The 14,739-nt window shown below is 27.6% G+C and overlaps 1 protein-coding gene across 3 annotated transcripts; it reads left to right on the top strand.

Annotated features, from left to right (window-relative positions):
* Positions 1 to 8,570: 8,570 nt before the first annotated feature.
* LOC130809997 (agamous-like MADS-box protein MADS9) lies at positions 8,571 to 13,962 on the top strand. 3 transcript variants are annotated; one of them, XM_057675889.1, is made up of 8 exons: positions 8,571 to 8,678; positions 9,409 to 9,618; positions 10,028 to 10,094; positions 11,025 to 11,086; positions 12,487 to 12,586; positions 12,782 to 12,811; positions 12,939 to 12,983; positions 13,531 to 13,961. In XM_057675889.1, exons 2-8 carry the CDS (start codon positions 9,431 to 9,433, stop codon positions 13,627 to 13,629), a joined length of 591 nt encoding a protein of 196 aa, XP_057531872.1. In that variant the 5' UTR covers positions 8,571 to 8,678; positions 9,409 to 9,430; the 3' UTR covers positions 13,630 to 13,961. The 3 variants fall into 3 exon arrangements, with proteins under 3 accessions (XP_057531872.1, XP_057531873.1, XP_057531874.1); XM_057675890.1 differs by lacking the exon at positions 8,571 to 8,678 and adding an exon at positions 8,722 to 8,785; XM_057675891.1 differs by lacking the exon at positions 8,571 to 8,678 and adding an exon at positions 8,751 to 8,785 and having other exon boundaries at positions 9,415 to 9,618; positions 13,531 to 13,962.
* The last annotated feature ends 777 nt before the right edge of the window (positions 13,963 to 14,739 follow it).

Here is a 14,739-nt window from a genome sequence, read left to right as displayed (position 1 = left end):
CAATTTTTCAAGATTAATTTGATTTTGGTATGTTGAATTGCTGACTCCCATTCCTTGAGCTGTGCTGCCTTATCTATAATCACCATTTCAACAGGTGATGTACTTTAATGGGACCTGATGTTGTACAGAACACTAAGCAGGCATTATCATAAAATAAATTACTTGACCTATTACAAATTAATTATTTCAAAAAAAATAAATTGTACAACAAAATAAGATTTCTTGGGGACGCCCCACCAACTACTCTATTCTAAATAAAGAAAGAGAAAGTAGCTCGATGATTTTGCAACCCTAAAAATTAATTTGTCCACTATGTAGGTTTTGCAGTGCAGTTCCAGTTAAAACTTTTCGGTAGAGTTTGATGTAATGTATACTCCTATCAATTTGGAAATTGGGTACCATCATTTACATGGTAGTCAAACTAGCTTCAAATGAAAGAAAAAAATGTTATTTTAAAGAAAAGATGTAACGCATCGAAAATAAGCAGGTTGGCTTACGTGAAGAGCGGCCTTGAGGTGGTTTGTGATAGGGCTTTTCTTACTAGGCTAACAGGTGAATTTTACCGAGCTTCAATCAGACCGAAATTTTAAATGGGACGGAATGTTGGCCCATTTAGAAGTCCTTTGAACAAAAGATGAACGTCACGTAACAGAGATGCAAATGTTGAGCTGAATGTGTGGTCGGGCACGCAAAGATGGATATAATTAGAAATCATGATTTGAAAGAAATTAAGATCCAAAACACACTCATAGTGGGAGCACAATTGATAAAATGCAATAAAAAAATTCAAAAAAATATAAATATACAAATATAATAATAATTTTTTCAATTCAACTCTATAAAATGATATTCTATAATGTATTTTCGATGAGTTCTATATCTTGAAATCGACGAGTAATAAGATCATCAATGGTTAATTGGCTTATAAGAGATTAAAAATTTTAATCAAATTTTAATATTATATGATAATAATACTAAATGAACATAATAATCACTAAACCAAAAGCATAATTAAAATTAAATCAATATTTGTTGAAGACTCTTGATTATATTTAAATTTACAATTTTTTAAAAAATTACTTTTTTCTTAAATTAAGGAGGTATGGTGGCTTGATGGGCGGCGACAGACAGCAGGCGACAGGGGGCAGTGGTGGAAAACGGCAGACGGCAGATGAAATAGTGGAGGGTGGTCGGCTGTTTGTTGAAGTACCGTGAAAGAGGGGAGCAATTGAGATAAATGTTTAAATAGATATTGTACAGTTAGAGATATATTATTCAATATTAAAATCCTCTATTAATCAGAGAAGTGAGATAGCTCAGATGTTTTTATCCTGGCCCTTGCATGCGTTAGGTCGTGGGTTCGAAACACGGGAGCAGCATACAGACAACCTTTTTTTAAAAAAGCAGTGCCACCTAAATCCGCCCCTGTTAGGGGTTACTCCACTATCAACAAAGTTGCGTGAAACATAAGTTGAAATTTTTTTGGGCATGTTGGAAAGACTGTCGAAACACATGTGAGAATGGTGGAAAGCCTCATAGTGAACTGTAAGAGATGTCGAGGTAGATCTAAGAGAACTTGAGAGGAGCAAATAAAAAATGACTTGCGTGAGTTGCACTCTTCTAAGGACCTTGTGAGGGATAAGAGTAGATGAAAACGATGAATTAGTGTCTTAGACTTTTGATAGTTCCCTACAACTTATCTCTATGTCACCTATAGCCTTCTTTATTGTTCTAGCTTTTTATATTGTGTTGTTTGTCGTGTTATTCATCTTGCCTTGCTTTGCTTCCCTCTACATGTCTTTCTCGAGCCACGTTTCTCTTTGGCCACACGCATCTTTCCTAGTGCTCAATAAAATATCTCTTTTTCCCCTTGTCTTCCTATTACCCATAAAACATCGCTTTTTCAAAATTACCTGAAATCGCTCATAAATCATAGTTGTAGAAAAAATCATCAAACAGAGAGTAATAATTATTTTTCTTCAACAATAACAAATTAGTTTTGACATAAACCAACAACATACTTGTAAAATTTCTTTATTCAAATACGCTCATTTAACAATTGCTTTAGTTTTTTATTTATAGTTACAAAATAGTGATCATTTTACCGATAAATAGAATTATATTTATTTGTAAAAATTAATTTACATCAAAAGATTAGGGATAAAATTAATAAAATGAATGTCAGCCAATTAGAATTTCGGTGCAGATAGCTTTAATTTAATAGGGATTGCCTCCTTTTGATACTCTATGTATGAAAATTCGGCTTTGCTCTTTATCTAGATTCTAGAGTATGCTACTTGCAAGATTTTCTTAGTATGTTGAAACGTGTGGAGCAGTTTTTAATAACAAAATCGAGAAATTGACACGATTGTATATTGTATAAAAATTAAAATATAGTTTGATTATTTTAATTATGAAAATAATACTTAAAGAGTTAAAGTATAGTTTAAATATGTGGATTAGAATAAAAAATAAAAAAATATTCAATAAAAGAAAACTATTGCAAAATAAAATAAACAAACTAAATAAAAATATATGACAATTTCTTAGAGACGTCGAAGTAAATCAGAAACCAACAGTTAGAAGTGAGAAACAATCAAAAGCCTAATTAAAAAAAAAGCAACGACATGAAAGAATACTTCATCTGGATATTAATAATTGCTATAATTTATGTAGCAATTATTGCTTATCTATTGATCTTTTTTCGAATAACAATTTTTTAGGTATAATGTAAAATAATTCGTTTTGATGCATATTTTCATAATATTAGCTTTTTAGAATTTTTAATCATATGAAATTAAAGATTAAAATTGTTCATTAAATAACATAAAAGATAAAAATATAGCAACAATCACTAACAACTATTAAAAACTAGAGAAATTATTTAATATTTTAGTCATAATGTGAGAGTTTTTTCACCTAAATAATATAAAATCTAGGGAAGATATGAATATGATAAAAGCAAATACGTACACTGTACACTACCAATTACCAACCCAATTCAGCCAAACCCTATTTTCCTACATTAGAAAGTATCATTGACCTTTTACCCTTTTAAACCAACTTTATTTCTATCTTAATTCATTCGCCCTACCTTCATTGTTGACTAGTACTCTTCGCCTTTCGGGTCTTTTTGATTTTTATTAGAAAGTATCAATATCGCTAGCTGTCTTGATGACTTAGTGTCTAGTTGCTTCTTACTCTTTTTATTTATTTATTTTTTTTATTGTGGCTTTATTTTATCTATCTTTTATCTTTTATTTTTATTTTATTGTTATGTTATTTTATATAGACCTAATTTTTGTTTGCAAGCAGGTGTTATCTCGACTTTTTTCCTCTGTTTTGGGTAAAATCGACCTTTTTCCTCTAGTTCTTTATGTGAAGGAAGTATGGGTATAAATTGTAACACCCCGGCCCAACGGACCACCGGTGACTACTCATGAAGACTGTAGACTAGCCCCACAAACCAACACAAGTCTTTCCAGCGCACTTTGGCCTCACTCGTGCGCGCCCGGGAAAACTTTGCAGGAGGTCACCCATCCTAAGATTGCTCCACACCAAGCACGCTTAATTATGGAGTTCTTAACAAATGAGCTCCAATGAAAAAAAAAATGCACCTTGTTGATATAAGTAGTCTATCAATCCCTTTTCAAGCTAAATCTGAGGTATTACATAAATTATCTGTCAACTTCTTTCACCCAGATCCTGCTCTCGAGCGGGATATTGGGTATGGGGGAATTTTTTTAATAATATAGCAATGTTAGAAGAACAAAAATGGCCATATTTGACTTTAAATTTGAGTTATGTAAAAATAAAGGTTTTGATTTTAAGTTTAGGTATATACTAAAGAGGATAAAAGTTTGAATTCTTGATTTTATTAGTAATAAACTCATTAGCTTTAACAATAAACCAAACATCATTTATAAAAATATCACAGAAAAATTTTTATTATTTCTACAATAATCATAACATTTGATTAACCATGAATAAAATAATATCAAAATTATTGAAAATTAAAAATTTAAAATTAAAAAATAAACTTGCTTGATTTCTCTTTTGTATTATTTTTTTTTTCTTTTATAGTAATTTAGTTTTGTATTTATTTTTTATTTATTTTACGCAAAATGACTTTTTGTATTGATAAGAGGTATCTTGGTGTACTCTTAACAAGCACCTCTAATAGTTAAGATTATTATATGAAAATCAGTAAAAAAATTGGATTATTCTGAATAATTTTTTCAAAATAATACTTCCTCCAATTCAGCACTAACGTCTCATTTACTTTATGCACTCTATCCAATGTACTTATTCAATTCTTAATATCTCTAATTGTGCATTATTAAAAATTATGGAAAGCTGATATGAATAATCCTTGCATTGAGACGAATCAAACAAGATCCCATATGACTATGTATTAACTTGTATATTAATAATAAAATACAAATTAAAAATAAGAGATGAATAGTATTCAAAAAGCAAATAGCACGTTAGTGCTCAATAGGAAGGAGTAATTATATAAGTTAATATCACAACTAGAAAATGAATAGAAATATTATACACACCCATTTATTAGAACTTCAATAATTTTTCTTTGGTGTTGATCACAAAACACTCAATACACAACATATAAAAAAATACATACTTCTATCCAACAGTTCAAATATGATTCTTTCCACTATCTTTCTCTAAACTTTCCAATTCAAGTAATAAAAGGTTTTTCGTGCAGAGAGTCGCCCAAGTGGAGTAGCTTTTGATAAATACTTTCTTCGCGTTTTCTAGAGTTATTTATGTACGAGACATTTTATCTCATTTATTTTTAATACGAAGATTAAAAAATTAGATATATAGATTTAAAGTAATGTGATATGTAAAAGTGATGGCAAATTGAATAAAACGAAGGAATATTTTAAAATTTATGATTTTCAATAAAAGCAATTAGAAGTGTTTATTTTGATCGTCAGATTGATTTCGAATTTTTAAATTGTTTTAAAATCAAATCATATGCATATCCATATTAATTTTACATAATTTAAAATTCATATTAAAATATTTAATAATAAATATTACATATCTATTCTAAAAACTTTTAATGAGTGATTAAAAAGGTGAGACAAATGAACAAGTAAACAAACAAAGGCCTAATCAAAACCCAACACCTCCATAGATCAAAGAAACCCTAGCTAGTGAGTAGTGACCCTACTATGAAACTTACTTGTACTTTGTTTTTTCTTGCTCTAGTATACTTCCCCATTCCATTATTACTTGTAACGTAAGAGTTGGTTTTTTATTGTTCATTAATTAAGTTTATGCTCCATGGCTAATATATATGAAAAATATATTTAAAATTAAAATATTATTTAAATTGTTTACTTGAATTTTTATAATATAATTTTTTTATAATATTTAATTATAAATAACTCAAAATATAAATAATTTTAAATAAAATACTTACGAGAGTAAATAGCAATAGTCAATCAAAGATGTGTTTTATTATTAAGTTATACTCCTTCTGTTTTTTTTTGATCTTCCACTTTGGGTTTTTCACACATATTAAGGAAGATAGAATCTTTGGGTTGTAGTGGGTATTATTTTAATTAAATAGTAGTGTGAAGTAATGATTGTATTGAAAATATGAGAGAGAAAATAATTATAAATAAAAGAAAATGGATACATTAAAAGAAAAGAGGGGTTTTAAGTAGGTAAAAGTGGGATAAAAATATTCTAAAAATAGAAAGTATTCTAAAGTGAAAAAACTTTTGAAACTACCCGTTATAGTAATGTGGAAGATAAAAAAGAATATAAGAAAAATGTTATTTTTTATATCCTACTAATAAGACAGAGAAAGTATCACTCTAACGTGAGTTATATTATATGTTGACTGCTTATAATTTAAGTTTCGATATTTATTTACATGGAGCAATATTTATTACTTTTAAGTAAGTTTAGTTCACTACTTTTTAAACAAATATAAGCCATTTATATATTCTCAACAATTAATATTAATTATAAAGATCAATGATTTATTTTATTCCTACTAAAGTACTAACCTCACTTCAACTTAGATTTTTATGGTATTAATGATTAATTGTAGGATTTTTTGGTTAATGTCAACAAATAAATAACAAAAATAAAATGAGCTAGTCTCTTTGAGATACATATCTCAAGCTTAGCCCATTAAAGATTAATGTCTACTTATCGTATTCTTAATGTCTACTTACATTATTCTTAATGCTTACTTACCGTATCATTAATGCCTACTTTTAATATCTTAAATGTCTACTTACATCATTTTTAATGCCTACTTATAATATTTTGAAAAATATATAATGGGCCAACCCAATTAAAAATGGTCTCATAAAGTGACCGTCTCACATAAGAATTTGTGAAATAAAATTATAATAAAATAAACTAGTCTATCAATTAAAGTAACTAACATCATATAGTTTTAGTAGTTATAAAAATATTTCAAATAAGATTCATTGGTGATATATTTGAAATTTTAATTGATAGATTTACTATAATGGTAATTTTTCCAAAAATGAAAATAAAATTCAAAATTTGTGTTTGAGTTTAAAAAATAATACACAAATTCAATCTATGTCAACGATATTATTATTATTATTATTATTATTATTATTATGATTTTTAAATGTTATGTAATATTATAATTAGCAAAATTGGCTATCTTTTCCGTCTAGTGTTTCAATTACATTTGAAGTTATAAACTGAAGAATTAAAAATTAAAACAAAAAAAAACTCAAACTTGTCGCTCAAGTGGAACTGGGTATATGACACCCACATTTTGGACACAAGATTGCAAATAATTTATTTTTAGGGCTGCAAATTCACGTGTACAGGTCATCATATTATACCAAACTCATACTTCCTCCATTACATCATATTCATAGTTAGTATATTTCTTTTTAACCAATCTAATATACGTTATTTTGATTATATATATATATGTAAGATGAATATATATATATATATATATATATATATATATATATATATATATATATATATATATATATATATGTATATATATATAATTAAACAATTTACATAAGACTTAATTTACTACAAAATAAGTTTAATGATAAATAATACTAGAATTTATAGTGTGACAAGCAGGAGGAGATTCTAAATATGTTCAACATGTTCAATCGTATAGGGCCTTGAAAAATTGGAGACCTTAATATTAACTTATGTAGTATATGTTAAATGTTTAAAGATACAAAATTGTTATAAACATATCATAATTTTTGAAATTGCACGGGCCTTCAATGAATTTTTCAATTTTTGCTCCGCCCCTAGTGACATGTATTATCTTCGTTCTGAAATAATTACAATTAATAGTGTCATAATTCCTGCGTTTCAAAATACTTGCAACGTTTGTTTTTTCATGCAGTCCAATGCGCTAATTTACTCCTTAATATCTCTAATTTTATATAATAAAAAATTATAAATTTGATATTAATAATCTTTAAAATAAGACGAATCAAACAAAATCTTACTTAACTATGTTTTAACTTATAGATTAAAAATTGATTACACATTAAGAATGATTAAATAGTGTTATTTTTTCGAATGTTATGAGTAATTTGAAACGGAGAAAATATAGGAAAACAAGAGAAAAGACTATTTAAGGTAAAGGTAACATCTATTTTTTCTTTCTTTATTCACAACATTACATTTGAGTGAAAGTTGTACTTTCTTTTCTCCATTTTTATCTTTGTTTCTGCACGATAAAACAATCAAATAATATCAAGATTACTTATTTTGGTAATATGGAAAAATTGGAAGAAAAAGTATAAAACTGATTTGCTTTATTTATCGCATCTGATAACGACAGTAGCGTACCTTGGTTTCATATGTCCTTTAAACCTAATTACTAGCTCCCCTTACTCGTATATGTTAGCACTTATATTGGATCATTCTAAATTACCATATTATACTTTTTGGCCTAAATGTAAAATGAATGTGATAGATGAATACTTATGATTTATTTGGTAGATGATAATAAATGGTGATAATGAAAATGAAAAGTAGTATAATTTTGGTTGAGAAATCTCTTAGTTATCTTGATGGTCATGTTTGTCCAACTTTAATCATTTTATTTTCTACATTAAATTCATTCCAATGCATAACCATTGAGAATGGGGTATTAGATGATAATAGAAATTTATAAACAAAAAAACTTTTTTGTGATTAAAGTTTCATTACCATGTGAATGACATGAAACTTTTAATGAAAATTTACATTATAAATTATTCCTATTACCACCATTTAGTACCACTGACCAAACGGACCGTTAATGTTCAAAAGTAGTTTAAGACATTATCGTCTAGCTAATTCTCTATATTTGTTATAATTTACACCAATTTTTCATTTTAGTTTGTCTATTTCTTTTTACATCTACTATTTCCCTTTTGGCAATGATCTCTCTCTTTTTAAATTCATTTACAAATTTATTATGTCTCTCATTGGTAACTATTCAATTCTATTATCTCCTTATTTTTATATTTATTTTCAACTCAATTTCCTTTACAACATAATTTTGCCTAAAAACATTTTAATTGCAATCTAAGAGGAACTGAGAGAGTATTATTTATTACCCTTTCTTTTTCATCTCTAGTTCTCTCCATCTAACTTCACATCTCCGGCCGATCAACTTGGTATTTTCTAACATATCTCTATATATTTAGATCTCTTTTTCTATTCATCCCCAATTCCCCGTTCATCATCGATCTTCTTCCTCACTAATTTGCTTTATTATTCTTGGGTATTTGTTTGTTTTGATTATCTTTCATCAATCTATGTTTGTTTTTTATTAGTCTTTATCTTCTTCAACTTGTTAGATATATAAATTTGATGGGCTATTTCTTTAAAATTACCAATTGATCTTAAAATAGAAACTCATTAAGCTTGTGTTCTTACTCTTTTCTTGTGGGAATCTTGTTATGTACAAGATCAATACCAAATTTTTCCTCGTATCAGAGCTATCAGAACTGATGAATTTTGATCAACTGAAAATTAAATTAAAGGGCTATATGTAAATGAGCTATCGAGGAGCTCTTTGACTGCACTCTACTCTATAGATATGAACTGTCATCTTTCTTTCCTTCCCAGACCCAGACCCAGACCCTGACCCTGACCCTGGCCATAGTTTTTTCTATGAGCGGGATACATTGAGTTTGATGATGATATGAACACGAGTGTGTTAGAAAAATAACTTATTAATCTCATATTGAAAAATTAAAATTAGAGAGATATTAAAAAATATATAAGCTTAATAAATTACTCCAAATAGGACATTTAGGATGAATTTACATATTTTTTTTCACTTTGACGTCTTCTTTCTCTTTATATATATTAAATTGATATATAATTGTTCTCTTTTGTAAGGGTTAGTTTTGTTGAATTGAGGATGGGGAGAGGAAAGATTGAAATAAAAAGGATAGAAAATACAACAAACAGGCAAGTTACATACACTAAGAGAAAGAATGGGATCATCAAAAAAGCTAAGGAAATTTCTGTTCTTTGTGATGCCAAAGTTTCCGTTGTTATCTTTGCTAACAATGGAAAAATGCATGGTTATCATACCTCTTCTTCTTCGTAAGTACTATTTTTCCTTTTTTTTTCTCATTATTTATTTTATGCTTAATTGTTTATTTCATGATTTATTTTGCTATTTTTTCATTTTGATCTTTTTTTATAAGTTAAATTCATTTTATTCATATTGTAATTAGTACAAAAAATTAATGCTTAGATTTTATATTAGAATAATCAACGATTTGAATTATTACTTTTCAAAGCAACCACCACAATCATGCAATCTTAATCGCTCATTAATTTAAAATTTGAGCCATTTGATTTTTTATCAATTAAAGTATATATGATTAACATCTAATATAATAATAAATGAGCTTTTTTAATAATTATATTTGATTTTTTATCAGAAAGTAAGAATATAAAATATTTCTATTTTCAAATGAATTAATTTGCTGATTTTTATTTTGATAAGGGTGCCAGATATTTTGGAACAATATCAGACTATTTCTGGAAAGAGGATATGGGATGCTAAGCATGAGGTGAGTTTCATGATGTTTTTTTAGTTTTCATATCTGTATTTAGAGAGAGTGTATATATATAATTTGAAATTTAAAAGAGATAAAATTACACAAAGAAATCATGTATTGACTGATGTATTTTTAGGGTTTGTTGAGTATTATTATTTCTTATATATTTTGTTTCTAAAAATATATAAGAAAATAGAGAACTGTTTTATAAACATGATAACTGGGGTGTTTGGCTTTTTAGCTTTTTGGTTGACTTTTGGCTTTTGCTTTGTTGGTTAGTCAAACAACCAAAAAATGTGTTTCCTAAATAACCAGCTAACTTAAAAGCCAATAAAAACAACCAACATTTTCAATCGGTCAAATAAAATAACTAATAAAAACCAACAAGCAACAACCAATTACCAAACACCTAGTTCATTAAACTACAAATTCATGAGTTTAATTTTAGACAAAAACAGAAAGCTAGAACACATGCCCTAATTGCCCTAGGTCATTATGCATAATAATATATTTCATGAAACAGATGATTTGGGTTTTTTCTACTAGAGGATGTAACATACCTTGGAATCTCAATCATCAGTTTTAAGTTGTTGGTTGAGTTAGTTCCTTGATATGTTATTAGAAGCCAGCGTGACAAGAGGTCACGAGTTCGAATCTTAACTACCCTTAAATTAAAGTGGAATATTTCGCACTAGGTACGAAGAGAGTCTGTGTTGCATCCACAATTTTGAGCCTAAAAGACTCTCGTATAAAGGGGCTAGTTAAAAAATATAACATATCATCAAGCCTCAACCATCAGATTAAGTTTTTGGTTGAGTTGATTTCTTAACATTTTCCACCTTATCACACGAATTTAATTTGATCACCTTATTAGTAAGATATACTTTCGCTGTTCCTTTGATTGTATTATCTAAATGGGTGTAATAATACATGTTCTTACAGAATCTAAAGAACGAGATCGACAGAATCAAGAAAGAAAATGATGATATGAGGATTGAACTCAGGTAATTTTATGTAATTTGAAAAACAAGATTTATGAACAGCCTATATGATTTGTAGCAATAGTGAACACCAACTCCCAACTAGCCGTTGGTGAACCAAGGCTTTTGCTTCTTATTTTAAAAAAAATTGAGAATTAAGTCTTATTTCAGTTTAATAATAAGCATTTTTCTTTAACACCTGCATTAAAACCAAAATAGTAAAACATCCCACTTCATACGCTTAGAGCGCATTGATGAACCAACAGTCAGTTACTAATAAATCTATGCAACTATCAATAACAAAAATTTATTTATACATATTTAAACGAACAAAAGTTTATATATTTTCAAACAAAATCAAGAATATTTTCATTTAAAGGCATACCTCATTATGGCATAAATTTATTAACTAATACAACCGAAAAAAAAATCAAGTATTAAAGGCATTCACAAACTATACCAAAAAACCCTAATTAAACTCATGAAAAACGAATAACAATAAAAAAAAAATACCTAAAATTGAATGCTCCCGGAAGATTTGGGGATGACAAAGGAAAAATTCTAGGGTTAAATTCGAACAAAGAATGCCAAAGATTTTGCTCAGGAAAGAAGAAAAGGGAAAAAAGACTAAAAGGGATGAAAATGGCAAATGAATAGTTATCTAATTTGGCGGTTTGTCTTTAAATAAATCGCTAAGTCAGATAGCGATTTATATTTTTATTCTACCCTCCTTATAAACCACTATCTAATATAATGTTCTAGTTTTTGAACCACTATGCCAATTTTAGTGGTTTATTTTATAAAATTTAGAAAAAAAATCTCAATTTATGTTGTCTTACATGGACAATCATTATCATTATTCCCAGTGTATCCTGCTCATAGAAACTACGATAAGGGTCTAGAGAGGAAAGAAAGCCGCCTACTCATACTCGTAAAAGAAAGTGCGGTCAAAGAGTCTCTCAATTTGAGATAGACCCAGAAGAACCCTCGGAGAAAAATCTCAATAAACCGAACATAAAATCTAGGTAGAAACGAATAAAAGGATAATATGTGAGTACGAAAAGGAAAAACAAGAACACTATCTGTCAGTCTTAAATGGACAATACTTTTAGAAATAAGTTTATGTTTAGGTAAAGTGAGAATTATTTAAATTTTTTTTAATTATTTAGGTAAAAAATTATTGGAAAAGGGAAATAGGTTTTTTTTTTCTTGTAGCTTAATATAATTAATTAATCTACCAAATAAATGAAACCAAAAAAAACTTATATATATATATGCTAAAATTATTAGCTCATCTTGTATGATTTTGGCCTTCTCACCAAGAAACAGATTTACATAATTAATAAATTTTTCTAATTAATTAATTTAAAATTATTAGCTTCATTATAAGACTATTTTATTTAAAAATTTGTGAAATTATTTAGGCATTTGAAAGGCGAAGATGTAGGGTCTTTGCCACATCCCGATCTTATGAGGCTGGAGGACGCACTAGAAACTGGCTTGGTTAGCGTACGTAATAAGAAGGCAAGTAAACTCACGTTTTTTTTTTCAATTAGGAACCGCAATAATATTAAAGCCTTAATTAATTTCTTAAATAAAAGTTAAAAATTTCACAAATTTCCAAATTTAGGGACAAAAAGAAAAATTATTATGAAATATTTTTTAATATTTATATATAAAGTTTGTTATTTATTGGTTTAATCTTATTTTCTTTGACAGAAAGAAATTCGGGACATGTATGAAAGAAATGTAAGTTTAAATATTTTTCTACTTCATCCGTATTTATAAAAAATTAGAAAATTAGATTTTATGTTAGCAAATAATATCGTCTTTTCCAAAGGAAGTCCTAAGTTCGATCATTGTTTCTTGAAATTAGACTATGAAGCTAGAGGAGGAAAACAATCGACTCAATTTCATATTGGTAAGTTTTCTTGTCTAGGGTACTAAAATCCTAGTAATTGTTTTTTGGATGGGCAAGGGTCCAAGATACTATCCGAATCCTATTCTATTTTAATTAGACCCTAAAAGTCGGAGTTCAGTCAAATTAAAAGCTTTAGAGTTCTGATTCGAGTTCAGGTTTAGACTATGAAAATTATAATAAAACTTAGGGTGTAAATTTTTAACACTTAAATTTCACATAAAAAAATAATTTTTAAAGGGTGAATCTGAATTCGAATTTTTAGACCTTTAATATTAGGATCCAGATTTGAATCTGATCCTAAAAATAAGTTTGGGTAAGAATTAGGTTTAGACAAGCTCATATGTAACCTAACACAAGTAAATTCATTTCATTTCTATATATTATTTGAGTGTTGAGTAATTAATTGTAAATCATATAATAATTATATCGATCCAATATATTATTTCACATAATAAATATAAGCACGTTTCATAAATAAATGTTGTAGTTTGAGTATATAGTATTCTGATTTAGTGAGTATGATTTATGTTATGGTACACAAAAACAGCACAAGCAAGAAATGAAAGAGTATCCTTATGAGCATCAATCTCTGAATTACCGAGTTCAACCTATGCAACCAAATCTTCAAGATCATCACATCATGTAATTTTATTGTTATTTCAACTTATTATGTTTGTCTGATTTGAATATGTTTAATGTTTAATGTTTGTGTTTGTTATTTAAGAGAGCATCACATCAATCTGAGGAACTCTTTGGTCACGTTCTGATTTGATCATAACTCTTATGAGCGGGATACATAGTGTATGATGATGATATGTTTATTTGAACTAAGCAATTATGTATTTGTTATTCCTATCAAGCTATTACTTCTATTATTCTCTATGTTATTATTATGTTTAAATGTGAGAGAACGTCTCTAGGTGAGAGTATCACAAACGTAGAGCTCATATTCTCATAATTTTTATTAGATAGATTGTTTAATTCTATAAAGCGCATCTCTCAGTAAGATTGCTCATACAATAATTTGTGTAATAGTAATAGTAATTAAAATCGCAATTTTGATCTACGATTTTATAATCCAAAAACGAGCGAGCGATCCTCATTGTAGGTAATCATAGTGCTGGTAGAATTTTATGATTCTAGTTGAAATAAAATTTTGAGAGGTAAAATCATAATACAATTCCATAATTTTACGATCCAACAATCCGATCCAACAAATTTAGTTTCAAAAATCTTTAATATCTTTAATAATTGATTTTTACTATCTTTCACTTAATACTTTTTTCATATGCATATATCTTTCAAAAATCCATAATCTTAATTTGATAACAATAAAGGTTTGTATTGATATTGCATTTTAAACCAATTTTTGCACGAGATTAATTCTTAAAAAAAAGTCAAATAAAATTAGAATTCACAAGTTTAAACTTTTAAATTGAATAATAAACATTAGGCACTAAATATATTTTAGCATATTAAAGTTTATTTGTAGAACCGTATAATTCTACGATTCGATTTTTTCTCTCTAAATGATATTAAGTAGAATCTCGATCATAATCATTTATGGGAGAGAATTTTTTTAAAATGAAATTCGAAGAATAGAATATTTATACAACAAAGCTCAAGTTACTCGAGTGAACGAGAAAGAAAGGGTATTAATGAAAAGACTATATATAGAAGTTGTGTATTTTGTGAATTATTCTTTTAAACGTTAGCAGCTTTTGTGAATTGTGAGTTGCTTTAGTCTTACACATAT

The sequence above is a fragment of the Amaranthus tricolor genome, chromosome 4, assembly GCF_026212465.1.
Source record: "Amaranthus tricolor cultivar Red isolate AtriRed21 chromosome 4, ASM2621246v1, whole genome shotgun sequence".
Lineage (NCBI taxonomy): Eukaryota > Viridiplantae > Streptophyta > Magnoliopsida > Caryophyllales > Amaranthaceae > Amaranthus > Amaranthus tricolor.
This window is presented reverse-complemented; position numbering and strand designations above follow the sequence as displayed.

Bases quoted from the DNA above. Each gene is read 5' to 3' on its own strand.
- LOC130809997 (XM_057675891.1), top strand. From the start codon at position 9,431: ATGGGGAGAGGAAAGATTGAAATAAAAAGGATAGAAAATACAACAAAC. The intron at 10,095-11,024 runs GTGAGTTTCATG...ATGTTCTTACAG, and splicing joins TATGGGATGCTAAGCATGAG to AATCTAAAGAACGAGATCGA. The intron at 11,087-12,486 runs GTAATTTTATGT...GAAATTATTTAG, and splicing joins GATATGAGGATTGAACTCAG to GCATTTGAAAGGCGAAGATG.